The sequence below is a fragment of the Eleutherodactylus coqui genome, chromosome 1 (genome assembly GCF_035609145.1).
Source record: "Eleutherodactylus coqui strain aEleCoq1 chromosome 1, aEleCoq1.hap1, whole genome shotgun sequence".
NCBI lineage: Eukaryota > Metazoa > Chordata > Amphibia > Anura > Eleutherodactylidae > Eleutherodactylus > Eleutherodactylus coqui.
The window spans coordinates 430,959,273-430,986,225 of record NC_089837.1 but is presented as its reverse complement, the minus strand read 5'-3'; the positions used below and the strand labels follow the sequence as shown (position 1 = coordinate 430,986,225).

At 45.8% G+C, this 26,953-nt stretch overlaps 1 protein-coding gene across 1 annotated transcript in view; it reads right to left on the bottom strand.

The window, feature by feature from the left end:
* SERP2 (stress associated endoplasmic reticulum protein family member 2) overlaps positions 1–25,302 on the bottom strand; it is a 30,816-nt gene extending 5,514 nt beyond the window's left edge. The window contains exons 1-2 of the mRNA XM_066581850.1: positions 25,193–25,302; positions 9,602–9,674 (exon numbers count right to left, since the gene is read on the bottom strand). Coding sequence (XP_066437947.1) covers positions 9,602–9,674; positions 25,193–25,276 — 157 coding nt within the window. The 5' untranslated portion in view covers positions 25,277–25,302. The remainder of the gene's footprint in view (positions 1–9,601; positions 9,675–25,192) is intronic.
* Positions 25,303–26,953: the final 1,651 nt, after the last annotated feature.

Sequence of the window (26,953 nt, the reverse complement as noted above, 5' to 3'; positions counted from 1 at the left end):
TTCATTTCCAGGATTATCTTAGAAAATATAAATACATAGAGATTCCCCTGAAAGCAAAGAAAAGCCGAACAACAAAGAATGAAATCCATACTTTCGTGATACTAAAATGTAGAGCTTACAAGGTCTTATAAGATGTATTTAACAAAGGATAATAATGGAAAGGATTCTTTAACCGTAACTTTCGGCAAACATAATCAATGTAGAAGGACATATATAGGGATATATATATATATATATATATATATATATATATATATATATATATATATATATATATATATATATATGGGGGCCTACTGGCTGCTTCGATTTCATCACACCCGAACCCTTCTCCACAGGAGATACAGTGCGTGGAGCAGCTTTGTCCCTCCGATCATTAAAATAATGTGCGCTATGTCAAGTTGTGTGCATGTTTATGGGACATTCGGGAGAGAGAACTGTTAGATAACAACTATCTAATGCGTATGGCCAGTTCAAGCCATAAAAGCCAGTTCATGTAAACCATCTAAAAGAACACTCTGATGAAAAGCCAATTGGAAGATCATAACATCCTTATGAAGATGCATCCTAAAGAAGTCTGACTCCATATTACTTTGTGGTTCATCAGGACTGCTACGGTAATCTGTCATCTACTTTGTGTCATAGTTAGAAGTTGGCTGAAAAGAAGATTTTTTTCTGTAGTATGTTTAGTTCCAGTGGTCACTTTGATCAATATCTTTAAATGTGGTTCTAGGAGAAGTACATATGGATCTGCTGGCTACACAAGTCACCAAAGCTGTACAGGGAAGGGCAGCAAAAGGTCGTAAACCTGGCAGTCAGCCATGTCAATGTATGTCACTAATTCCATCCCGTAGATTGCCATCTGGAGATACTCCAGTAATTGTTCTACTAAAATGTCATTTGCAGGATAAGTTACTACTTGGACCAGATGACCCAGGAGGCCCCTTCCAACTCTGCCATTCTATGATTGTACTTTAATCTTAATATGCAGCATATTTCATTTTTATTTATTCTTTGTATGCTGTAGGACCCCCATATCCAGGAGCGATAAGTTCAAAACCCGGAGTGGAAGCCCGAAACCACGGATAGCAGCAAGCACTATACAATACATAAGTCAAAGTTCTTGAGTTGATGAAACAACACCTACATGAATGTACAAAGTCCACATTGAATTATACTATACCATATTTATAAAAATTTATTTTTTAATAGGCTGAAGTTGGTACATTTCTACCATCTTGGACTCCACCAAAATGGGACTCTAACTCCGACTCCACAGCCCTGTTTTTAACACTTCAAATTTCTCTAATGTCCGTATTGCTGGCTCTTCTTCATCTACCACCTTTTCTTCTGAAAAGGACTTGACAAATAAAGAATTGGAATAACAATTCTCAATGTCTTTCAGTATGTTCTTCCACTTCTTCATGGTGCATATACACAAATCCTTCACCAACAGGTCTCAATGCCTCATTTATTTTCCTAAATTCCCCATCTATCCCTGGGAAGCCGGTAAAATCTCAGGTTTTAATCCACCAGTGCAACTTTGATAGATGTTACAGCATCAGCAATATTGATGGATTTCTGGCACTGCATTATGTCAAGATTACGATGTGCATGAATGCAGATCGAAGGCAATCAAATACCAGATGTGTATACGGCGTTAATAAACCAAAGGACTCTGTATTGGCACTTAAAATTACAACCTCAACTTTTTGATCCTCATAGCTAGCAGATTCAGGATGGCCATGTACATTGTGTATTACTACTAGGACTTTAAATGGCAACCCTTCTTGTTACAAATACTCTTCACTTCTTGTATGAAGTGTAGGTGGAACCATTCCATAAACAAGATGACTGTCACCCAAGCTTTCTGATTCTTCTGCCAGAACACGGGCATATCATTTTTGTTTTAGAGAGCGGGACAACCGTCGCTCCTGTGCTTTCACAAAGTTATGACAGTTGTTCAGTGAATGGAGGCTGAATGCTCAAAGATCTCCAATGGATGCCCACCTCGATTCACTGAAAAGGCAGTAGTTCATCTATGAATGACTGCCTGTTTACAGAGAGACATCGATCATTAGTTGCTTTGTTTCAGTGAGCTGAAACGAAGCAACTAACAACTAATTGATTTCTCATTCCGTGCCCTGACGGTTCCCGTTTGCACACAGGAAGACTAGTTCTTGAAATTGCTTGTTTGAGCGATTTTTCTACTGATAGTCGATGTGTGTAAAAGGGTTTTCTCACTGTGCATGGCCGTAGTAAATCAATGTCACTAATATTTTACTGGTGGGAGTCCGTCAGCTCGGACATGCACCAATCCCAGCAACAGGCGCAATTGTCCCTTGTTTGCATGGTGTTGTCACGCTCCATTATTGTGAAGAGGATATGCAAAAAAACAGCTGAGCGCACTTACTTGCCGGCTGCTGTACCTTATGGAATAGCTGCCTCTCCAGCACATATGAAGGACACAGGGCATTGAATGTAATAAGCTGTGGCATGGAAATGAATTTAAGGGATATATCTGAGCCCCCTCAATGTGACCACCATGGATCAATATCCACTTACATGCATATCTGCACTAATTATATAGAATATCTTAAATATATTGAATTCAGTAGATGTGTATCAAACTAATAGAAGCATACAGAGAATTCGTAATTGTGCAAGGAGACAACTAATGAATATTGCGCTGTCCCCTTATGCACTCTAATAAAGCAGCCATTTACTCAGCATGATTTGGAGTTTTATGCATCAGAAATTTCATATATATATATATATATATATATATATATATATATATATATATAGTGTGTGTGTAAATAAGTATAATATACAAGATTGCTGCTGTGATTTTGTATCTTTTCCATCATGTGCCCCTTGCCTCTCCAGTTTACTTCATTTCCAGAATCCTACTAGTGTGGCTGGCTTGGCTGCTGGCCAGACTACTGTTTCCTTCATATCTCCACCACTCCCCTCCCCTCCCCACCTAACCTGGATGCAGGCGCAGTCTAAAGACTATCAGTGATGCCCACTTACAAACGCACTCTATTTATAAGCCAATATTTGAAAGACAATATAGAAAGTCCATAGATGCAGCTAATAATGACAATAACATATTGCTTACATAGAAGACCATGAAGAGAAAAAAAAGGAAAAACTGTTTTTGTAGAAATCAAGGACTTTGATAACATATATAATTTGACAGGGCTCTTTAAGATGCAGTGATCTGATAAATGATATTATGCCATGATTGATGTTATTCAGTGTAAAAACAATAGAAGAACTTGGCAGCTACAGACTTGGCAAATCTACACTTGGCATGAACATTAATAACAGTTATCTGTCATATTGCAGCAGTTATGGAGTGTGAACACTGCACAGATTGTTCAGGGAACCTATCTGATGTAATGTGACATGTACCTGGCATTTATACCAACTGTGCTGTACATGATTACTCAGCATGTAAAGATCACGTGCCCGCAGGCTGTGCTAATTATACTGGGCACTACTGCATCTGTTAGAAATCAGGGGTGGACAACTTCCAGGAGTAAGGTAGCCAATGTACCTAAAAATATGCTACTGCCAGCTCAATCCTGAACGTAGAGGAGCTGCAATACCATTTTGAACCACTACAAAGTGTACGGAGGTGTGCTGGTTCAAGCGCAGAGTGGTTCCTGCAAAGTGATTAGTGGCGAGTCCGGGCTCTGGACCCTCACCAGTCGAACATTGTTAACCTATCCTGAGGATAAATCATCAGAAAAGGCATTTTGCCAAGTTCACAGAGTTTGAGCGGGGGCGTATTATTGGAAGCAAGAAGCTGAATGGTCGTATCAACGAATTGTCTGTCACTTGGGCCCTTCTGAGAAGACTGTTAGGAGATGTTGGGACCAGTGGATGCATGAGGGCACACACACAAGGCGGCCAAGCTCAGGGCGCTCTCGACAGACCAGCAGTAGAGAAGATCATTTGATTGTATGATAAGTACATGCAGCTCCAACTGTTTCATAGCCCACCATCAGAGACAGGTGGCACCATTGTTACAGACGCCTATGTCTATGAACCGATTCCAGGCGCTTGGCTGAAGGACATTTGGTCTCACGGTGTCCATTATGTGTACTGATTGTGACATACACCCACCATCGCCTTCATTTGCAGTGGTGTCGTGAACAATAAAACCGACTGCTACAGTGTGGAACCAGGTTGTCTTCAGCGACAAATCCAGGTTTAGTTTGGGCATGGACGATGACCTTGGGGTGAGCGCCTCAATCCTGCTTTTGCTGTGGAGCGGCACACTGCCCCCACTGCTGATGTGATGGTCTGGGGGGCCATCGCATATGACAGTCAGTCATCCCTAGATACAAGAGACAATGACAGCTCAGCCATATTTTCAGGACATCCTGCAGCTCATGTGTGCTCTACCACTGCTCCATTAAACCTTTTCATCACTGTGGGGGTGCAGTAAGTTGGAGAGGGGGACACAGAACCCACTGTTCTAGGAATCAGTGGGATTCTCAGCGGTGAGACTAACACTGATCAGACTTTTATTACCTGTTTTAAGAATTTGCTTCATAGGTATGGAAGCTAGCCAAATCCAACATCCAAATCCTTTCAATAATAGCCAATAGGTTCCTGGGGAATAATAGATACTTGGAACACTTAATTTGCTCTTGGGTATCCTTCACATGTGATTTGCTGCTTTAAGATGCTACAATCAGAATCTTGTGGTACATGTACTGCTATCTATTCTTTTTCATCACTTTCACAAGCCTCTTGACCGTAGGTCTCTGATTTTTTACTACACCCTGATGTACATCTCAGGGTGCCTATCACTCAGTCCTATGCACTTTTCATATTTAGGTTTTTATAACTTCTAGACCAAGAGAACATAACTGGAATGCACTTATTGAGACAATTGCAAGATATACTTAAAGGGGTTTTGTCATAACAAAAAAAAAAAATCTATACTCACTAGGGATGAGCGAGTATACTCACTAAGGCACTACTCGCTCGAGTAATGTGCCTTAGCAGAGTATCTCCCTGCTCGTCCCTGAAGATTCGGGGGCTGCCGCAGCTGACAGGTGAGTTGCGGCGGGGAGCGAGGCAGAGCGGGCGGGAGAGAGAGATCTCCCCTCCGTTCCTCCCTGCTCTCCCCCGCAGCTCCCCACCCCACGGCGGCACCCGAATCTTTCGGGACGAGCGGGGAGATACTCGGCTAAGGCACATTACTCGAGCGAGTAGTGCCTTAGCGAGTATACTCGCTCATCCCTAATACTCACCTATTCCTCCCCCTGTCAGACTCCTTACCACATCTTCTCCTCACTGATCTTAAGCAGTCCCCCGTAAGCCGTCTGGATTCTATTCTGCTTGTTATGAAGCCGGCATTCCTCGCATTTTACTTCCGGCAGGTCAGTGAAGGTCACGTCCCTGTGAAGGAATGCTGATCTATTGCAGAGACAGGGGACATGAGCGGTCTCTGCAATAGCTCGACACTCCGTGCCTGACTGTTATTTAATGACATAAAATTTTTGTTCTTTAATGACAGAACCCCTTTAAAGGGGTTGGACAGGAATAGCAAAAAGTGATGTCTTTCTTAAATAGCACCATACCTGTCCCCAGGTTGTGTGGGTTTCCAGTCACTTGAGGCTGAGCTGTCGTGCTATGTCAAAGAAATCAGCCATGTTTTCCTAATACTGTACAACCCCTTTACGTCACGCATACTGCAAACTTCAAACTGATTCATCTGTAGTGGGCCAGAACACCATCCTGGTCCCCTCCATAAATGTCATGCATGTTTGTCCTATGTAGATGCACTGTGCAAGCCTGTCTTGTCATTTCCAGTATGTGTTGCACAGCTACAGCGCTTGAGAGGTTAACTTTCATAAAAAAACATAGCCTGCCTGTAAATGTATCAGTATTTTATGTGGTGTGAGTGAAGGTATAAATAGGAGTGCTTGAAAGCAGGAAAAGAGTTCTGTCTTCAATCCGAGCGGGAGTTCCTGACCCAAGATAGAGCCTCATGGAAGCACCTTCAGCTTCCACGTAGGTGAAGAGGGAGGAAAAGAGGAGATATCCCGTAGCGACTGAAGTCTGGATGTGAATGGAGTGAGTCCCAAAACCCATAAGAGAAAGCATTCATAAGTAATTTTGTATAGAGAAGTTCATCGTAAAGGTACTAATTCTAAACCACAAGTTGTTCCTGCGCGGCCATCCAAAGTTAGGATCACCGCGCAGAAGTACGATACAAGTCACACCCACGCGTCTCCCGTGCGGGGTGTCAGAGCTAATCTTTTAAGTAAATAATTGCTGCCAGAGTGTCTGTGGAGTGACCCCTACACCCTTTCCTCCTCCGAAGTGCTCCCAATCCAGGAGCGGTACTGTACAGATAACGCAGACTGTAGGACCGGTTTCATCCTGTGTATCCTCCCTGACCTCTGAGCTCTGTTCTACTTTCTTTGTAAAGAATTGTACCTGCATTACTGTGCATAATTGTTTGCCAAAGTTTATCAAGCAAAGTTATACCGTGCCCTAACCGTTCCTGGGGACCCGAGGTACTATACACAAGTCTCTGTGTTTATTCTCCGCTGTGTACCATACCGATGTGTAAGAACAGTGGCGTCATGCGTGATAACCATTACCCCCATCATCCCGTTTATTGGCATGCCCTATCCTAGGGGTGTCGAAGGTGGCCTGCAGTCCAGCTCTGGCCTTGGCTACGTGTCATCCCTGCGGGAAGAGAGTCTGGTAAGTGCTGCCGTGACAAGCCAACACTTATCCCCCCCAGCTCTTTATGTTGGTCAAGTGTCTGGGGTATGTCTCTGGGGTGTTGCACATCAGTCTACAATGCAATAGAGAGCTTCTTAGTTTACACAAGATCTTGAACTACTATGATACACTTTCCTACCAAAAGTAATTGCACACTTGAGCAAGAATCAAAAGCAGTACTTATTTACATATGTTAAAACGTAATAGGGCAGAGGCCCCACTAACATTGGATACTCTCCATGGCATACTTTCTACTAACGTCTGATACGCTTCAGCTGGTACTTCCCTTCATCCTTGGAAAATGTTTAACGAGATCTTTCAAAGATGGACGCTGTTCATATTTCCTGACTTGATGTCCAGTTTATCCCAAAGATGTTCAGTAGGGTTCAGGTCGGTCCAATCATGGAACATCCGTACCAACAAACCACCATAAAACAGTGTTGGATTTGTGACAAGACGCATTGTCTTCTTGGAAGTATTGCTGACTATTCCCAGAGTATTGCTACATTGTCAGCAGCACATTTCTGCAGGTAATCTTGGGTCTTGGCATTCAGGTGGATGTTACTTTGACACGTACTATATACTTAAACACTGTACAGACTAAGTACACTACTTAATTGCATTCCCTAATGGCAGTATCATTTTCAGCAGAATATTGTGCCCTACACACTGTAAAAATGTTTAGGAATGGTTTGAGGAACACGTCAGGTTAAGGTGTTGCTGGGTCTCCAAATTCCACAAATCTCAATGTGATCAAGCATCTGTGGGATGTACTGAAAAAAAAAGTCCGAAACATGAAGGCCCCACCTCGCAACTTACAGGAGTTAAAGCATGTACCGCTAACGTTTTGGTGTCTTATCTCCAGAGGTCTTGTAATGTCCATGTCTCAGTAGGTAAGAGCCATTTTTGGCAGCACAAGGGGAACCTACACAATATTAGGCAGGTGGGCTTCATGTTATAGCTGATCTGTGTATTTAACAGAAAAACTTGATACAAAATATAAAAGTATCATGACAAATGTGTATTCCAACTCTGAAGATTAAGATAATATTAAGCAACGATCAACAGGAAGGCTAAAGAGGCTGACCACTATGACCACATTTGTGCCCTCACATCTATATGTATAAAATTGAATGTATGTCTGTGTGTGTGTGTGTCTGTCTGTCTGTTTGTCCTTTATGCGCTACTACACCATTCATCCGATCGCCATGAAACTTTGGGAAGTTGTTGAGTACACTCCTGGGAAGATTATAGGCATAGTACATTTATGCTACGATAAATGGCGCGCGTGCGAGCGTCGTCGACAGTTACGACCCCCCCACGTAGATCGTTCTATTTCCATCATTGCCAGTAATTCTCTCACTTCCCGATGTTGTAGAAACATGAAATTTGACAAGAGCATTGATTATGTCATAAATAGGAAAAGCTAATGGGTCCCAACTCGATTATTCAATTGTAAGTGCCAAAGAATTAGCGTCTAAATTTTACGTATAAAATCTAATTTTCTCGCTTCCCAATGTCATAGAAACTTGAAATTTGGCACGAGCATTGATTATGTTATAAATAGGAAAAGCTAATGGGTCCCAACTCGATTATTCAATTCTATGCGCCAAAGAATTAGCGTCCAAATTTTACGTACGGAATGTAATTTTCTCACATAGAAACTTGAAATTTGGCACGGGCATTGAATATGTCATAAATAGGAAACGCTAATGAGTCCCAACTCGATTATTCAATTGTAAGCGCCAAAGAATTAGCGTCCAAATTTTACGTACGTCTCACTTTCCGGTGTCATAGAAACGTGAAATTTGGCACGAGCATTGAATATGTCATAAATAGGAAAAGCTAATGGGTCCCAACTCGATTATTCAATTCTATGCGCCAAAGAATTAGCGTCCAAATTTTACGTAGGAATGTAATTTTCTCACATAGAAACTTGAAATTTGGCACGGTCATTGAATATGTCATGAATAGGAAAAGCTAATGGGTCCCAACTCGATTATTCAATTCTATGCGCAAAAGAATTAGTGTCCAAATTTTACGTACGGAATCTAATTTTCTCGCTTCCCAATGTCATAGAAACTCGAAATTTGGCACGAGCATTGATTATGTCATAAATAGGAAAAGCTAATCGGTCCCAACTCGATTATTCAATTCTAGGCGCAAAAGAATTGGTGATCAAATTTTACGTATGGAATCGAATTTTCTAACTTCACGGTGTCATAGAAACTCGAAATTTGGCACGAGCATTAATTATGTCATAAATAGGAAAAGGTAATGAGTCCCAACCCGATTACTCAATTCTAAGCGCCAAAGAATTAGCGTCCAAATTTTACGTATGGAATCTAATTCTCTCACTTCCCAATGTCATAGAAACTTGAAATTTGGCACGAGCATTGATTATGTCATAAATAGGAAAAGTTCAAGGGTCCCAACTCGATTATTCTATTCTAAGCGCCAAAGAATTAGCGTCCAAATTTTACATACGGAATCTAATTCTCTCACTTTCTGATGTCATCTATATATATAAAAATGAATGTATGTCTGTCTGTCTGTGCTTTATGCATTACTACACTAGCTATATAAAAACAAATGTATGTATGTATGTATTTCTTCGCAGCAACGCGCGACGGGTAAGCTAGTATATATATATAATTACAAATACGATGACAGATAAAAAGTATCCAGCTTTCCATATGCAGCTATATAAGAATCAAAGCTTTCACCTTATGTGCCACATGGACTGAAAAATACAATACTTTATGAAAAGTTGACTTCTGCTGACAACTAATGCTGATTTCATAATTATCTTACATCTGGATTTGCTTCATATTCATACCTGATCCACAGACAACAAATACAAACAGTGCCAGTAGCCATGGTCCTACAGGATATTTCTCTTCTTGTGGTCTCTAAAATGTGGAAAAAAGAATTTAGAATATGAGTGTGAAAATTACCGTATATGTCTGTCCAAAAAATACAAACATACAAAGTGTTAAAAAAAGGTCTATTATACCACCATTATGTATGTATTGATTAGCATTTCTCCCAGAAAATACCCGGTAAGTGGAAGACCCGGAAATGAACTTCTGTCAAGTTACTGAGAATTCTATTCAACCCGCTCTTTGCAACACATGATGCCAGCAAAGGTAGGCATCCCTTTTAGCAATGTTTCTTAACTCCACTCCTTAAAGGGATTGTCCAGTTGTAAAGTTTTGATGGTCTATTCTCAGGACAGGTCATCAATAGTAGACCTGGTACCAGGTCCCTCACTGATCAGCTGTTCTCTAATGTGGTATGCTCATGCACTAAGCCTTTTTCTGCAGGAAGCAGACAGCTCCATTCCCACTGCAGTGGCCAGGCTTGGTATTACAGGCTGTTAAAGCGAATAGGAACTTGGTCTGTAATACCAAGATTGTACAGTGGGAACAGAGCTCTCTATTCCCTAAAGAAAGCAACTCATGAGTGCTCCAGCCCAGAGAACAACTGATTGCCGAGCGTACCAGGATCTTGAGGATAGGCTATCAATAGGTTACAACTGGAAAACCTCTTTAAATATCCCAACAGGTAATGTTTCAGAATTTTGGTTTGGAAATTGTATAAGCACATGTGTTCTCTCTATGGAATTTGCTGTGATCATGACCTGTTAGTATACTTGAGTTGAAACACTGACTTAGTGTTTTCATATATGTCTGTGTAGTAGTATTCTATGGGCCTATATGGAAAGTCCATGTGCTCAGTTTTATATAGAGGCTGGCTAGGTTTTTTCTCTCTCACAAATTATGTATGAAATGAGGAATCTTTGCATGTTCAATTGAATGCCATATCAAAGAGAATACCTCCATAATACAGCACACAACTTTTTTTTCACAGAAGCACCATACAGGGGCATAAGGAGTGCCTAAGGGGTTTAAAATCACCCAACTTTTACCAATGTGCCTATGCAGTAATATATACTCTGTGTGCAGAATAACTGCAAAATATGTACTATGGTAGCTGCAGATGTGATTCAGAAGATTTATGCTACACACTCTAGAAAGACTACAATGACTAATGTAAGACCTCATGCATACAGCCATAATAGGGCTGACATAGAACTACTTGGGACCTTCACTGAATACCTCCAATTTCATACTGGGGCATACAGATGGTTTTTTCTATTAGTTCTGTATGAATCCAACAGAAAAATAAATCTGTGTCAAGCTCCATCTGACTCGACATGTACGGAGGTATTCTCCTCTTGCTTCTATGCCACTTTCATATTTGCATTCGTGTTTCCATTCAGGATTCAGTGGGCTTGACGAAGCAAGGAAAACAGAATCTCTGAATCCATCCAATGGTGGAATCAAATGGTGCGGAACTCTACAACATGGTCCATCCGGTTTTTGCCCTGCCCTCCAGCATTTCCTATGTTTTGGACGTTAATGTGCAACAAGGTAATATTGTAAAAGTATGTTCACAAATGGCAGATTTGTGGAGTCAGTAAGCAAAATTTCCAACTCCTCTATTTTTTCACACTATGACTCCAACTTTCACCCTCTTCTAAATGGTTCATTTATAATAAACAGTAACAATACATTTACTGGAGAAAAATAGTACTATCAGGCTTAATCTACACTCACTGTCAAAAAAAGAGATATCCATAGTAAGAGATTAAAAAAAAGAAAAGAAATCAAGCCCCTAGAAGAAGTTGTGGGAATATAATTAAACTTTCTTGGTGTGATTGTAACATTGATATAAGTGCTTACAATATCAGTGCAGACAGATAATTTATTGCAAAAAACCTGACCCCATTGAAGGGAGGTTCTAGTACCCTGTTGGGCCACCGCCAGCTTTGATGCAAGATGTGATATGTTCCGTATGGTATTCTGCTGCATATTGATTTACATTTGTTGTAACTGAGCCTCTAGATCGTGCAAACTCGTAGGATGTCAAAGTTGGCATCCCAGATAGTCCCATGCATGTTCTATTGGAGATAAATCTGGTGACTGGGCAGGTCGTGGAAATGTGTCAATGTTGTGGAGGCTCCTGTGACCCCTTGTGTGTGCAGCAGAGCAATATATTGCTGGAAGATACCTCTTGGAAGCCGCCATGAGAGGAACACATGTGGCTGCAGGATGCCCTGAATATATCACTGGGCAGTCATTGTCCCTCGTAACACTACTAGGGGTGACTGACTTTCATATGCGATGGCCACCCCAGACCATCACAACATCATAGGGGCAGTGCGCCAATCCACAGCAAAGGCAGGATTGGGGGGACTCACCACTAGGACTCCAGATACAAACAGAACAGTCGTCAGTCCCAAAATAAACATGGATTTATTGCTGAAGGCAAACCATTTCTACTCCATAGTAGTCCAATTTCGTTGTTCACAGCACCACAGCAAATTGAGGCTACAGTGGGTGGGTGTCAAAGGCAGTACAAGTAATGGACGCTGTAAGACCAAATGTCATTCAGCCAAAAGCCCAGAAATGATTCCGACAGGCGGAGGGGCCTGTAATGATGGTGTTAACTGTCTCTGGATGGTGGACAATGCAACAATTTAAGCTGATTGTCCTTGTCAGATGATCCTCTCTATTGGTAGTCTGTTGAGGGCATCCTGAGCTGGGGCACCTTGTGTGCCCTCACACAACCATTGGTCCCAACATCTCTTAACAGTCTGGTCAGAACGGCCCAGGTGGCAACAATTCATCAATACGACCATCCAGCTTCTCGTATTCCATTAATACCCCCTCTCAAACTCTGGTAACTGGGTAAAATCTCGTCTCCGCGTCGCAGAGGCGTCTAGTGGTTAACAAGCTCTACACAAGCGGAAAAAGAGGTCACTACACAGAAGGAGCCTCTGAGAGCCTTTTTATAGGCCAAGGGTGGTACCACATTTAGGGCCTCAGGTGGTAAGACCATTCGTATATTCACACCACAACTCTAATCATTTGTATATCTGTCTGAGATGAAACTGTATGCTGAGTTTTGCAGCAAAACGACAACTTCTTCTAGGGGCTTGATTTTTTTTTTGGCAATGTGTATATATATATATTAATATTCTGCATTTCTATTTTGAATCTGGAGTTAGAATTGGTGCATTTGTACAGATTCCACAGCCCCAAAGAAGCCTCAAATTTACCTCTCTGTTTCCAATTCCATACAGGGGCATATGAAGGATTTTGGCAGTGGTGCAGTTTTGAGGATAAACTGCCATTTACCTGCAAAATCCTGCAGCTAATAAAGCATATTCTCTTAAAAGAGCTGTCTGGTTACATTTTGACACAATACCTTCTATCGTGCACCCTGAGAAATAGTACTGTAGAATATACATTCTGTCTCAATAACCTGTTATTGTTAAGCAGCCCGATCTCGTGATCCAATTGTCCCACATAGTCTTTCTTCCATGGTATACATGGTTCCTGCGTCGTTCATAGTAATGGCTGGAAGGCATTCAGAAGAGCTTCAGAAGATTCGGCCTTTGTGGTATGAAGACATCATTGATGACATGCCGTTTGGCGTAATGGCAGGAAGCCATGTACTCCGAAGTGAATGGCACATCATGGAAAAATCATGTGGGTGAACTGGATTACGTGATTGGGCAGCACAACTCAAGTTAGAAGGGCATTATGTTAAAATGTAACCGGAATAATTGTACGATTTTGCAATTAAACGTGTATCCCCCAAACCACGTAGCTAACAACAATTAGAAAAAAAAGAATGTAAAGAAAAATGAAAACTTCCGCCGATAACGTGTCAAAAGGCACTATGTAATTCTAACCCGGTAGGAATTTTGATAGAGGAGAGATGATGAACCACTAGTTATTTGGAAGAGTCCTGCTTTGATAGATTGTTGTGAATAGTGACGAGGTGACAACTGTGACACGTGTATACAAGTGTGTATCTGTCAAACATGAATAAATAGTTTTCTATTCTTCATTGCTTATTATGGGTGGCTTAAAAAAAATCCTCCTCGCATCCTGAGTGCACATCTCTAAGAACATGGGCCACAAATATGGCTTTAAGAAAGTGCACCAACAAAAGAACCGTGCCTAAACTTAAAAAAAATGCCAACCACAGGGTGTAAGGGGGGAATTACTTAGCAGGATGCAGCTCTCATGTATGGGACATCAGAGCCAATGAGTCAAGAAGTTAGGCGATATGTGAAACAGCAAAAATGTCAATTAACTAATAAACAGGGTTACTGGCCACTTTTCCTGCTCTATATAGTTACTACTTCCAAAGAACTTTTTACTACTTACATGGGATTATATCATCCTGTCTTATTGCTACTCGCTTATTCTATTTCAGTTTATTGCATACTATACATATTTATTGTCTTACAAAGTAACTATTGCATGCTGTTTCTTAGAATTCTTTGCACTTTTCCCTACCGCACGACAGGCCCTTAAGACATAAGAAGACAGCAATGATTGGAGCTCAGATGGCTACGACAATTATGAGACTGCAGAAGCCACAAAGTTTTGGCACTCATATTACAGATAAGTGTCCTGGCCTGACTGGGGGTCTACTGATCCAACGCACAGCATTATATATCCGCTCGGCTTCATTTAATTCATGTGAAAGCACCCAAATTATACCAGAGTTACTATTAAAACTACACTGAATGGCCACTTTATTTGAGTCACCTGTCCTTTTGGGATTGGGGCTTCACTGTATGGAAAGTAGACACATGACCATAAGGGTGAAGTCACACGAACGTATATCGGCTCGGTTTTCACGCCGAGCCGATATACGTTGTCCTCGTGTGCAGGAGGGGGAGGATGGAAGAGCCAGGAGCAGGAACTGAGCTCCCGACCCCCTCTCTGCCTCCTCTCCGCCCCTCTGCACTATTTGCAATGGAGAGAGGTGGGACGGGGGCGGAGCTAATCCACGGAATTTAGCCCCGCCCCGCCTCTTCCCATTACAAACAGTGCAGAGGGGCGGAGAGGGGGCTGGGAGCTCAGTTCCAGCTCCTGGCTCTTCCATCCTCCGCCCCCCTGCACACGAGGACAACGTATATTGGCTCAGCGTAAAAACCGAGCCGATATACGTTCGTGTGACTTCACCCTAAAATCAAGTGACCAAGTTTTCCTTGGATCAATTTTAGTGTGAATTCACATTAGAACTGGAAAAATCAAATGATCTGAGTGACTTCGAACAAGACATGCTCATCGGTGCTAGACTAGCTGGGGCCAGTATTTCAAAAACTACCAACCTTGTGGGGTTTTCTCGTGCAGTGGTGTTGAGTATACCGAGAATGGTGTGTAATCGAGGAAAACCATCCAGCAAAAGGGGATCCTGTGGATATAAATAACTCGTCGACAAAAGGAGTCAGAGGAGGATGTCAAGAATCGTTTTGACAAACAGGTGGTGCAGGGTCATGCAAATTGCAGCTAAATACAGCACTGGTGCTCCAACTAATATGTCTGAATACTCAACTTGTAACAGCAGAAAACCCGTAAAATGCCTTTGCTGTCTTAGGGCATATTCACATGGTTGTGTGTCAGATCCTTGTCAGATTTTTTGACACTTACTACACAGTAGAAGTCCGAGGCTGTTCATTTTTTCCCCACAGATGCAGATTTCAAATATCCATCCAATTCAGCAACTGAATACTAAAATGGTGCAAATTTTGGTATGGAATCTGCACTAACCGTATGTTATCTTAATGGGGCCCAAGAGTAACAGAAATGCAAGACCCAAATGGGCAAAGATTGGATCACTGAGCAGTGGAAAAACACTGCCTCATCAGATATATATCCAGATTTGTGTTGCACCATCATGATGAGAGATCAGAATTTGGAGCAAGCATCATGAATTGATGAACCCTTCCTGTCAGCTGTTCAGAGCTTGTTGGTACCTCCATTTAATTTGCTACAACAAGTTATCCTGTCCACTTGGGCCAATTATTCTACAGAACAATTTCAACACCCAATGGCATCTATGACTAATTGCTGCAATTCTGAAGGCCATAAAAGGTTCATTGTGCTACTAGATGGGTGTGTGTATGACTCTGTTCACACCTCATGATTTGCTCTGTCCAGGGGTCCCATCAGGGTTTCTGTTTAAAATCCTGAAAATGGTACCATTGGATGGGAACCTATCATGGCCATTAATGAAAACAGCTGAAACGGAGATCAATAGGTCTCCATTCCGGCATGTCTCAACTTCATTACTGGCATTTTGTGCTGGAAAGAATATTGCAGTCTACCACTCTATTCTTCTCGGCACAAAATGACCTAATAAAGTGGCTATTCAGTGTAATAATATCACTATATTAGTACATGGTAATACACAGCAATATGGCTATAAAACGTCACCTTTTTCTTAGGGCTCATTCACACTAGTGTTTTCCCTCTGTCCAGGCTTTCCATCTCTGTTCTGTTTTTGGAGGCTGCGAGATCTCGCATCGCAGTCCCATGGGGTCGGTGGCAGCAGCGCCATCCCCTTTGAAAGCAATGTGAGAACACCGCGATCCTCTGAGGGGCTTCCTTTCATCCATGCAGTGATAAGAGGCTATTTTCACATGAAAACACCTCACATCCATGGGGCTTTCACATGGATGGTGAGGGCGATATCGGGCTGTGATTCACGGCCGGGTATCGCCCACGCCAGTGTGAAGGAGCCCTTAGAGTCTTGCTTTTAGTCTATGTTCAGATCAGCATTTTGCTTTCAGCTCTGTTACAACTTAGAAAAATGGAAAGCCAGATATGTCATATGAAGGAACCAAACAGCACCAGGTGGACCCTATTGAAAAATAATGGGGTGTCTCTGGCTTCCATCATGCCCTCCAGCATGTTCCCAAAAGTAGTAGTGCATCATGCTGCACTATTCGACTGATTTTCAAACAGATTGTTGTAGGAGGCTCAAGCTAATAACACACAAACCGTTGTATCGTTCCTATCTTTTATTGAGCACAATGCTTAAACAGTTACAGTACAGGGAGAAAAACCTCTGTATTCATTTCTTCAAGAGATAATTGGCAAAAGATGTTTGACGAAAAATGCAGTTAGCCCTGCAGATTATGTTGCAGAATTCCAAAGCGGAAAATTCTACTGCGTCCCTAGGAAAACCGTGTGAAAAGGCCCTTCAGATGTCTAAAGCTGGAAAAGGCTACAAAAGCATTGCTAAAGACCTGAGTGTACATTAATCTGTGGTTAGAGACATTATCTACAACCGAAGACAATTTGTGACTGTTGCCAACTTCCTCTAGGAGTGGGGAACCTGTTATGATCCCCATTGCAAATAGTGCAGAGGGGCGGAGAGGAGGCAGAGAGGGGACGGGAACTCAGTTCCTGCTCCTGGCTCTTCCATCCTCCCCCCCCTGCACATGAGGACAACGTATATCGGCTCGGCGTGAAAACCGACTAAGACGGCTGGGTTGTCATAGGCAACACTACTTTTCCGTGCTGTAGAAGCAGAACATACTGTGTAGGGCTTTCATGATTTCAATTGAATTCAAATTCAACCCTTAAAGTGTCTTTCCCACAATCCAACATCTTTGTTAAAAAGCCCAATACCATCATTAACTAGAATGTTACGTGCCCCAGTGAGCTTCCGATGTGCCTCCCTTCTATGTACTTAGATTCTGCTACTCCAGTTAGTGAAGTTTACTATACTTAGCAAGCAGGGTGGTCCTGCTCAGTCACATGACCAGCATCTGTAACTGGGGAACTACAGTTCACAGAAGCACCTGCATCACCTCCCACCTCCATTCATTTACCAGTAACCCTAATCTAAAAGGGTGCACTGAAACGGTTTATAGGAGCAGATTAACTCTTTGTTCTTCACCTGAGCCTAAGGGGTCAGTCACATGGGAATATGTCGACTGCATATTACGCACATTTTTTTTAGGCGCGAAATGCACAGTGCTAAAAGCCCATTGATTTATACTGGGCCGCTCACACCTACATTTTTTTTCATGTGCGCATTAGCAAAGAGCAAACACAGTAGGTCTCATTTTGCTGCATAATACGCTATAAACTATATAAGCTATTTGGGGATTTAACACAATAAGCAAATAGGCATAAAAAATACGAGCATAATACATCGGACACATAAGGGGGTTGGCGCGGGGCTTCCGCTCTGAGCTCTTTGTATTTGGAGGGGAAGTCTCTGCGCCGACCTCTGTGTAGTGGCCGGCGCTTGTGACTGCTGGTACATCTCGCGTTGATTTCAATGAGAGAGCTGTGCCTGCAGTTACAAGCGCCAGCCACTACACAGAGGTCAGCAGGGAGGCTCCCACTCCGACCTCTGTGTTATTGCGGCACTGACAGCATGCGCCCGCTCAGCTGATCGGTCATGGTCCCAAGCGATGGACCCCAGCCGATCAACTATTGATGACCTGTTCTGAGAATACGTCATCAATAGTATTTCACTGAAAAACCTTTTAATGGTGGTTTTAGACCGGACAACTATCTGCACTTTCACACAGAAGCGATAGTCATTCAATAAATGGAGGTGGAGCACGCCGGAAATCTGTCCCGGCCACCCGCCTCCATTCACTGCAAACAGGCTGTCGGTCAAAGATGAACAACTGCCTGTTTATACTGAGTGATAAGTCGCTGACTAGTCGTTCCCTTTCAATGAGCTGAAACGCAACGATTTGCGACAACTAAGCGGCTTCTCGCTCTGTACCTAGTCAGGTGCCGGGTCATACAGGCTGACAGTCATCCGTAACAGCTTGTTTAAATGATTATTTGGGAACTATCGGCCCCTGAAAAAGTACCCTTATTTACACAGTGTGAAAAGGGGAGCAGCAGGAGCTCTGCAAAACTTCTCTCTCAAAGTCCTGGTAAGACTGACTGACCTGTACCTGTGCATACGAAATGGTTAACCTTTTTTTTTTTCAGAGGAAGGGAGATGAGAAGAGAAGAGCGCAGATACAGCCAGTTCTGCCCATACTCATCCTGTGTGCTGAAGACCAGAACAAAGCAACTACATAGAAAGCAAGATGAACTGAGCATGCTCGACCAGAGTGAAGAACTGCTGAAGGACGTATCCAGGGGCAACCAAACGTAAAGAGACAGTGGAATGTTTAGGGGGTGAGAAATCAGGACTGCTACATTTGCAAGGATTAATGATTTTAAATACAGAACACACTGAGCAACCAATGTCATACTGGGAATACCCCTTTAAGAACAAGAGTTCAACTTCAGCTTTCAAAACTACATAAGAAAATTAAAGGCTGTGGACACCTTTGGGAGAACAATTTTTTTTATTTAAATGCATGTATTTTGAGGGAAGACAATCATTTTTGCAATAGGGTTTGATTAAAAATTTTCCACCATTTGTCTTCTGCAGCTTCTACATATCACTGTATACAGACACTGCAGTCCAAGGCCTCATGGCCACGGGCAGGTCAGATTCCACAAGCAGGAGCCAGTAGCGGAATCCGACCCTGGCGGCAGCGGCGTCTGTGCGTACCCGCTTCTCTTTTTTATACTGCGGATGGTCCGCATGGCTCACCGTCGGACATGCGTAGTACAGATTTTTTTTCAAACTCCCGCTTTTCCTGCGGGATTCCCAGCCAGTCCACAATGTCAGTTGTGGATGAGCCACGTGTTGGGCGGCTTCCATTGACTTTAATGGAAGCCATCTGTGCGGGAACCACAGTAAAATGGAGTATGCTGCAATTTTTCATCTGCGAGAGGAAACTGCGAGCTCTGGGTTCCGCATCAAAAGCACGCCCGTGGACATGAGGCCAAAGTTTCAATAGGATATCCATCAGTGAGGCTGGACTGATGGCTCGGGGACTTTTTAGACACATCGATTTATCATTTGAACGAGCGAATTACGTCATAGTTCGATCATGCAGCCCGTTTAGACAGGCAGATACATCGTTGGCTTGTTCAAACGATAAATTGTTTAGTCGTTCATATTCACTGTATATGGGCTCATTCACACGACCGTGATTTCGAGATTTGCGAAGCACAGCGGTGAATGGAGTCAATGAAAGTAAAAGGACTTTCATTGATCCGTTCACATTAGCGTGTCAACGCTGCGTGTAGATACGTACGAGAAACAGATCGCAGCATGCTCTATTTCTCAGCATACCATGCAGCGTGAGCCCTGTACTTTTGTGTAAGCAGCATAGGAAACCCTGTCCATATGCTATAGCTTGTGTATGGGTAGCCATTCATACGCAACCCCACTCAGGAACTGGTTTGGGTTGGCTGAATCACAATTCCAGCAACCTGATTGGTTGTTTGGGTTGGCTGATTCACCAAACAACCAATCAGCTTGTGAATCAAGCAGAAGTCTTGTGGAATAAGTTAATATGCCGCAGAGAGCCGTACAGGTGTCATGGCAGCTGGGGGCCTTCTGAAAGGCCCCAGGGCTGCCTTAGCCGACTGCCTATCAAGCCGTCCCTGTGTGGTGGCTGAATAGACTGCCTGTCATTTTATAGTATTACGTCATACTGCAGGAGCGATCAACGCATCGCTAGTTGTGGTCCCCCAGGGGGGCTTAAAAAAAAAAGTGAACATAAAATCAATAAAGTGTTATTAATTGTAAAAAGAAAAGTTATAAAAGTGTAAACCCCCCCCCCCCTTTGCCATATCTATAATAAAAGAATCTAAATCATAAAAGAAAAATACATATTAGGTATCGCCACATCTGTAAACGTCCTGTGCATTATTTACTCGGTACAGTGAACGTCATCCGAAAACAAAAAAATAAAGAATGCCAGAAATCACTTTTTCAGTCACCCTGTCTCCCAGAAAAAATACAATGAAAAAAAGCGATCAATAAGTCATATGTATTCGGAATTGGTAAAAACGTAAACTGCAGGACATCACGCAAAAAATGAGCCACGCACAACTACGTCAATGGAAAAATAAAAAAGTTATTGCGCGCTGAAGATGGCGGTAGAAATTTATTTTTAAAAATTCAATGTCTGAAAAAAAATACAAGTACTACAGCAAAAAAAAAAAACATAGAAGTTTGGTATTGTAGTAATCGTACCGACCCATAGAATAAAGTTATCAGGTCATATTTTTTTCAGTTTTTAGCGCCGTAGAAACAAGATGCACTGAAAGATGGTGGAATTCTGGGGGTTTTTTTTCAAATTCACCCCACTTAGAATTTTTTTTAACGTTGTGCAGTACATTAAATAGCACCATTGAAAAATACAACTCGTTCCGCAAAAAAACAAGCCCTTATACAGTGGAATCGCTGAATAAATAAAGGAGTTATGATTTTTTAAAAGGGGGGAGGAAAAAACTAAACCCTATTGCAAAAATTGTCACCCTAAAATGCAAGAATTTAAATGAAAAAAATTATCCCCTCCAAAAGGTGTCTATAGCCTCTAAAGATTGCAGCCGTGTCTCTCACCAGCGGTACCTGCAGGCGGTGCGCATGAGACACCAGCGGCACCTGCAGGCGGTGCGCATGAGACACCAGCGGCACCTGCAGGCGGTGCGCATGAGACACCAGCGGCACCTGCAGGCGGTGCGCATGAGACACCAGCGGCACCTGCAGGCGGTGCGCATGAGACACCAGCGGCACCTGCAGGCGGTGCGCATGAGACACCAGCGGCACCTGCAGGCGGTGCGCATGAGACACCAGCGGCACCTGCAGGCGGTGCGCATGAGACACCAGCGGCAACTGCAGGCGGTGCGCATGAGACACCAGCGGCAACTGCAGGCGGTACGCATGAGACACCAGCGGTACCTGCAGGCGGCACGCATGAGACACCAGCGGTACCTGCAGGCGGTGCCCATGACACACCGGCGGTACCTGCAGGCGATGCGCATGAGACACCGGCGGTACCTGCAGGCGGTGCGCTTGAGACACCAGCGGTACCTGCAGGCGGTGCGCTTGAGACACCAGCGGTACCTGCAGGCGGTGCGCTTGAGACACCAGCGGTACCTGCAGGCGGTGCGCTTGAGACACCAGCGGTACCTGCAGGCGGTGCGCATGAGACACCAGCGGCAACTGCAGGCGGTGCGCATGAGACACCAGCGGCACCTGCAGGCGGTACGCATGAGACACCAGCGGCACCTGCAGGCGGCACGCATGAGACACCAGCGGTACCTGCAGGCGGTGCCCATGACACACCGGCGGTACCTGCAGGCGGTGCCCATGACACACCGGCGGTACCTGCAGGCGATGCGCATGAGACACCGGCGGTACCTGCAGGCGATGCGCATGAGACACCGGCGGTACCTGCAGGCGATGCGCATGAGACACCGGCGGTACCTGCAGGCGGTGCGCTTGAGACACCAGCGGTACCTGCAGGCGGTGCGCTTGAGACACCAGCGGTACCTGCAGGCGGTGCGCTTGAGACACCAGCGGTACCTGCAGGCGGTGCGCTTGAGACACCAGCGGTACCTGCAGGCGGTGCGCTTGAGACACCAGCGGTACCTGCAGGCGGTGCGCTTGAGACACCAGCGGTACCTGCAGGCGGTGCGCTTGAGACACCAGCGGTACCTGCAGGCGGTGCGCTTGAGACACCAGCGGTACCTGCAGGCGGTGCGCATGAGACACCAGCGGTACCTGCAGGCGGTGCGCTTGAGACACCAGCGGTACCTGCAGGCGGTGCGCATGAGACACCAGCGGTACCTGCAGGCGGTGCGCATGAGACACCAGCGGTACCTGCAGGCGGTGCGCATGAGACACCAACGGTACCTGCGGGCGGTGCGCATGAGACACCAGCGGCACCTGCAGGCGGTGCGCATGAGACACCAGCGGCACCTGCAGGCGGTGCGCATGAGACACCAGCGGCACCTGCAGGCGGTGCGCATGAGACACCAGCGGCACCTGCAGGCGGTGCGCATGAGACACCAGCGGCACCTGCAGGCGGTGCGCATGAGACACCAGCGGCACCTGCAGGCGGTGCGCATGAGACACCAGCGGCACCTGCAGGCGGTGCGCATGAGACACCAGCGGCACCTGCAGGCGGTGCGCATGAGACACCAGCGGCACCTGCAGGCGGTGCGCATGAGACACCAGCGGCACCTGCAGGCGGTGCGCATGAGACACCAGCGGTACCTGCAGGCGGTGCGCTTGAGACACCAGCGGTACCTGCAGGCGGTGCGCTTGAGACACCAGCGGTACCTGCAGGCGGTGCGCATGAGACACCAGTGGTACCTGCAGGCGGTGCGCATGAGACACCAGCGGTACCTGCAGGCCCTGCGCATGAGACACCAGCGGTACCTGCAGGCGGTGCGCATGAGACACCAGCGGTACCTGCAGGCGATGCGCATGAGACACCAGCGGCACCTGCAGGCGGTGCGCATGAGACACCAGCGGCACCTGCAGGCGGTGCGCATGAGACACCAGCGGTACCTGCAGGCGGTGCGCTTGAGACACCAGCGGTACCTGCAGGCGGTGCGCTTGAGACACCAGCGGTACCTGCAGGCGGTGCGCATGAGACACCAGTGGTACCTGCAGGCGGTGCGCATGAGACACCAGCGGTACCTGCAGGCCCTGCGCATGAGACACCAGCGGTACCTGCAGGCGGTGCGCATGAGACACCAGCGGTACCTGCAGGCGGTGCACTTGTGCAGAAAACACTCAGCCAAATACGTAGAAGTGAGGATACAATTTTGATCAAAAATCATTCACTTGCTGGAAAAATTTCCTGCCTAAAAACTGTGGATTTTCATAGCCGATTACACCGCTAATAAGCTCCTTAGTGTCTGGCATCATACAGTTGCCATGGTTACCGATTAGCCCACTCGCCCGTCTATCTCTCCCTCAATCATTGGGGGCAAGCTTCAATAGGTTCCCCATCTAAGAGGGTTCCTGACCTCTGGGCCCCCCAGTGATCCTGAGAGTGAACAGGCCTCGGTGCTGCCCCTCAGTGAGTGTGCTGCTGCGCAGAGAACTGCAGGTCTCCAGTGAATGGGCCGCTCAGGTGGACTTCAATGGACACGACGCAATACTATGCTGAAGGGGAACGTCTCGTCGTGGGGGCGGCCGCAGGACCCCTCTGTCGATTTCACATAACAAGGGGTGCGGTTTAGCATCCGTATAAGGCTGGATTCACACGGGCAGAGGATACAGCGCGCACGATACACAGAGGATACAACCTATTGCTTTCAATGGGTCTGTTCAGATTTCCGTATTTTGCGCATGCAATTTGGTCCCGCAAAAAAATAAATAAAATAGGTTTATTTTTCTACATATCTGCGTACCAAAGATCCCCATATAATTCAATGGGGGGGGGGGGAGGGGGAGGATGCGCAAATGTGGGCGCAATACGTATGGAGATGCATGATACACTGCGCAATCCCGCTTGGAAAAAAAACACATCCGGAACTAATACGCCATTTCAATCGGTGGGTTTGTTTGCCACGCGCAAATATACATGTACTGTGGGCAGAAAAATACGCCCACAGAAAAGCATTGTTCTGTGCGCAAATACGTAGCGTTGAGGCGAGCGGAACAGCATTTACAGTTATATGAAGCCGGCCTGACAGTCACAATACCGGACTTCCCACAGTCTGACATAGACCGCCATAGGGTGCTAGTATGACGCCCATAATACAGGTGCCAACATGTCCCCCTGGGAAATACGTTTCATGTCTGGTGCGTTGCTATTGGCAACAATAGCATCTCTTGTTGTTAGTATTGATATGTACGCCCCAGGCGTGACACACGGATAAACACATGTACACACGTCCCCGGCCCCAGGTGTGACACACGGATACACACATGTCCCGGGCCCCCAGGTGTGACACATGGATACACACATGTCCCCGGCCCACAGGTGTGACACATGGATACACACATGTCCCCGGCCCCCAGGTGCGACACACACGGATACGCACATGTACACACGGATACGCACATGTCCCTGGCCCCCAGGTGTGATATACACATGTACACACATGTCCCCGGCCCCCAGGTGTGACACACGGATACGCACATGTACACACGGATACGCACATGTCCCCAGCCCCCAGGTGTGACACACACAGATACACACATGTACACACATGTCCCTGCCCCCCAGGTGTGATACACAGATACACACATGTACACACATGTCCCCGGCCCCCAGGTGTGACACACACGGATACGCACATGTACACACGGATACGCACATGTACACACGGATACGCACATGTCCCTGGCCCCCAGGTGTGATATACACATGTACACACATGTCCCCGGCCCCCAGGTGTGACACACAGATACACACATGTACACACATGTCCCCGGCCCCCAGCAGGCAGAGCATCTCCTATTCCTGTAATGGAGCCATCACTATAGGCTGCACTCTCTATAGGCTGCTGTGGAACTACAAGTCCCATCCCAGCCAATAGCAATGATTGCACCTGCAGGCAGGTGAACAGCTGGGCAGCCATCTGATGACAGCAGCATCTCCGGGCGTCGTGTACCCCCTGCCGGACCCCCAGCCGGTGCCGCTGCGCCCCCAGTGACCGCAGACACAAAGCCGGTCGCCTCCGCACAGCCGCCCCGCCCCCCTCACCAGGGTCTTCGCCACGTTTCCTCTCTGGGTGATGTTCTTGCTGTGCTTCTCGTTCGCCATCCGGATCCTCTGCTTGGCCACCATGGTGTCTGCGGGAGGAGGCCGGCGGTGTGCGGATAACGGGCGTGCGGGCAGCCGGAGCTCAGCGAGGAACACACGGAAGAGCTCCCCCTGCCGGCAGACACGGGTTCCGTAGCCCCGGCGGTGCTGGAGGCCACATGGGGCAGGAGGGTAACAATACCGTGCCCCATGCTGTCTGTGGCAGGAGACATGTCAACCTACTGGTGTGACCATCATACAGGGTGGGCATAGTGCTCTTATACCATCTATCACATGTGCCAAACTTAATCTGGGCCGCCGCGTCATTTTACGTGGCACAGCGAGGTCTGGGTCTACACTTTACCTGTAGGATGCCACCAACACTGGGTAACGGGGGTGGCACAGGGAGCAGGTGCCGTGTTGGATTCCAAGCACTGCCGCTCACCTCCACACTGCTCTGTTCAGCAGCACACAGGTGGTGGCACAGCTCTGCCCCCACTACCCGGGTACCCTAGCCACCCATTGAGATAGGAAGCTCCATCCCAGAGAGGTGGAAGGAGAGAACCCCGATCATAGTGCAGGTGTGCCGTAGCCATGTTGCGGAGTAGTTACATTTAGGCCTCCTGCCCACGGCCGTGTCAGACTCCACCAGCGGAATATCGCAGCGGAGTCCAACACGGTGCCCCCCAAAGACCCCATACTCGCCTCTCCGCATCCACTGTGCAAGTCCTGTCCGGCGTGCAGTACAGCGCATGACACGCGTAATCACGTGATACTTCCGCTGTGCTTTTTTATTAAACACACGTGTTAAATACATGCATGAAAGACACATGTCTGGATACCCCAATGGGGATCACTAGTCCATATACTGCGCATGAAACAATGCCTGCAATAGGAAGCACAAATCCGCCCGCGTGAACGAGCCCTTATGAACAGCCCATAATAGTGATGTGGATCTCTTTGACACCCCTGATCTGGGGGATAATAACATTGTCATTGTGCCCATTGGCCAGCCGTAGTGCTGAGCTGTATTCTCCATAGTATGTAGTGCCAGCCATGTATGGTAGTGCCAGCCAGCGTGAGTCTAGACTGTTACTTTAGTACTCAACTAGTTTTTGTAAAGGTCCACTTACCTGCGTCTGCCATCAGGTGAAGATCCAGCAAACCCAGGAAATAAGGGTTACAGGAAGGCACATGATTCCGTATACATTCCGGTACGATTACAGTGACTTCTCTGACTGGTGTTGTCAGTTTGTGCTTTTCTTCTGTCTGGACCCGGATCACCCAAACCAGCTACAGCTCATCGCTGCATGCTCTTCCCATCCTGCCGATATTCCCAATGCTCCTCTCCTCCCCATAGTAAATAGTGGCCCCTCTTAGTTATGCTGACCCCCTGTGGCACTTTTTACTTATGATGTCTCCCTGTGATCTTTCTTAAAGTGCCCCTATGTGGCACTGCTTAGTTATAGTGATTCCTTGTGGCCCCTCCTAGTTATACTACCACTTGTGGCCCTTCTCTTAGTGGTTGGTCCCTATGCTTATAGTGCCCCCTCCAATAACTCCACTATCATACAGTCCCATGTAAAAACACAATCCCTAAATTCATCATATCCTCCTCCATCATACAGTTCAATGCAAAGAACCATCACTCCCCTCCATTCAACCCCAACATACAGTCCCATGTAAATACCACGCTGTTACTCCTATCATTTCTTCTTACAG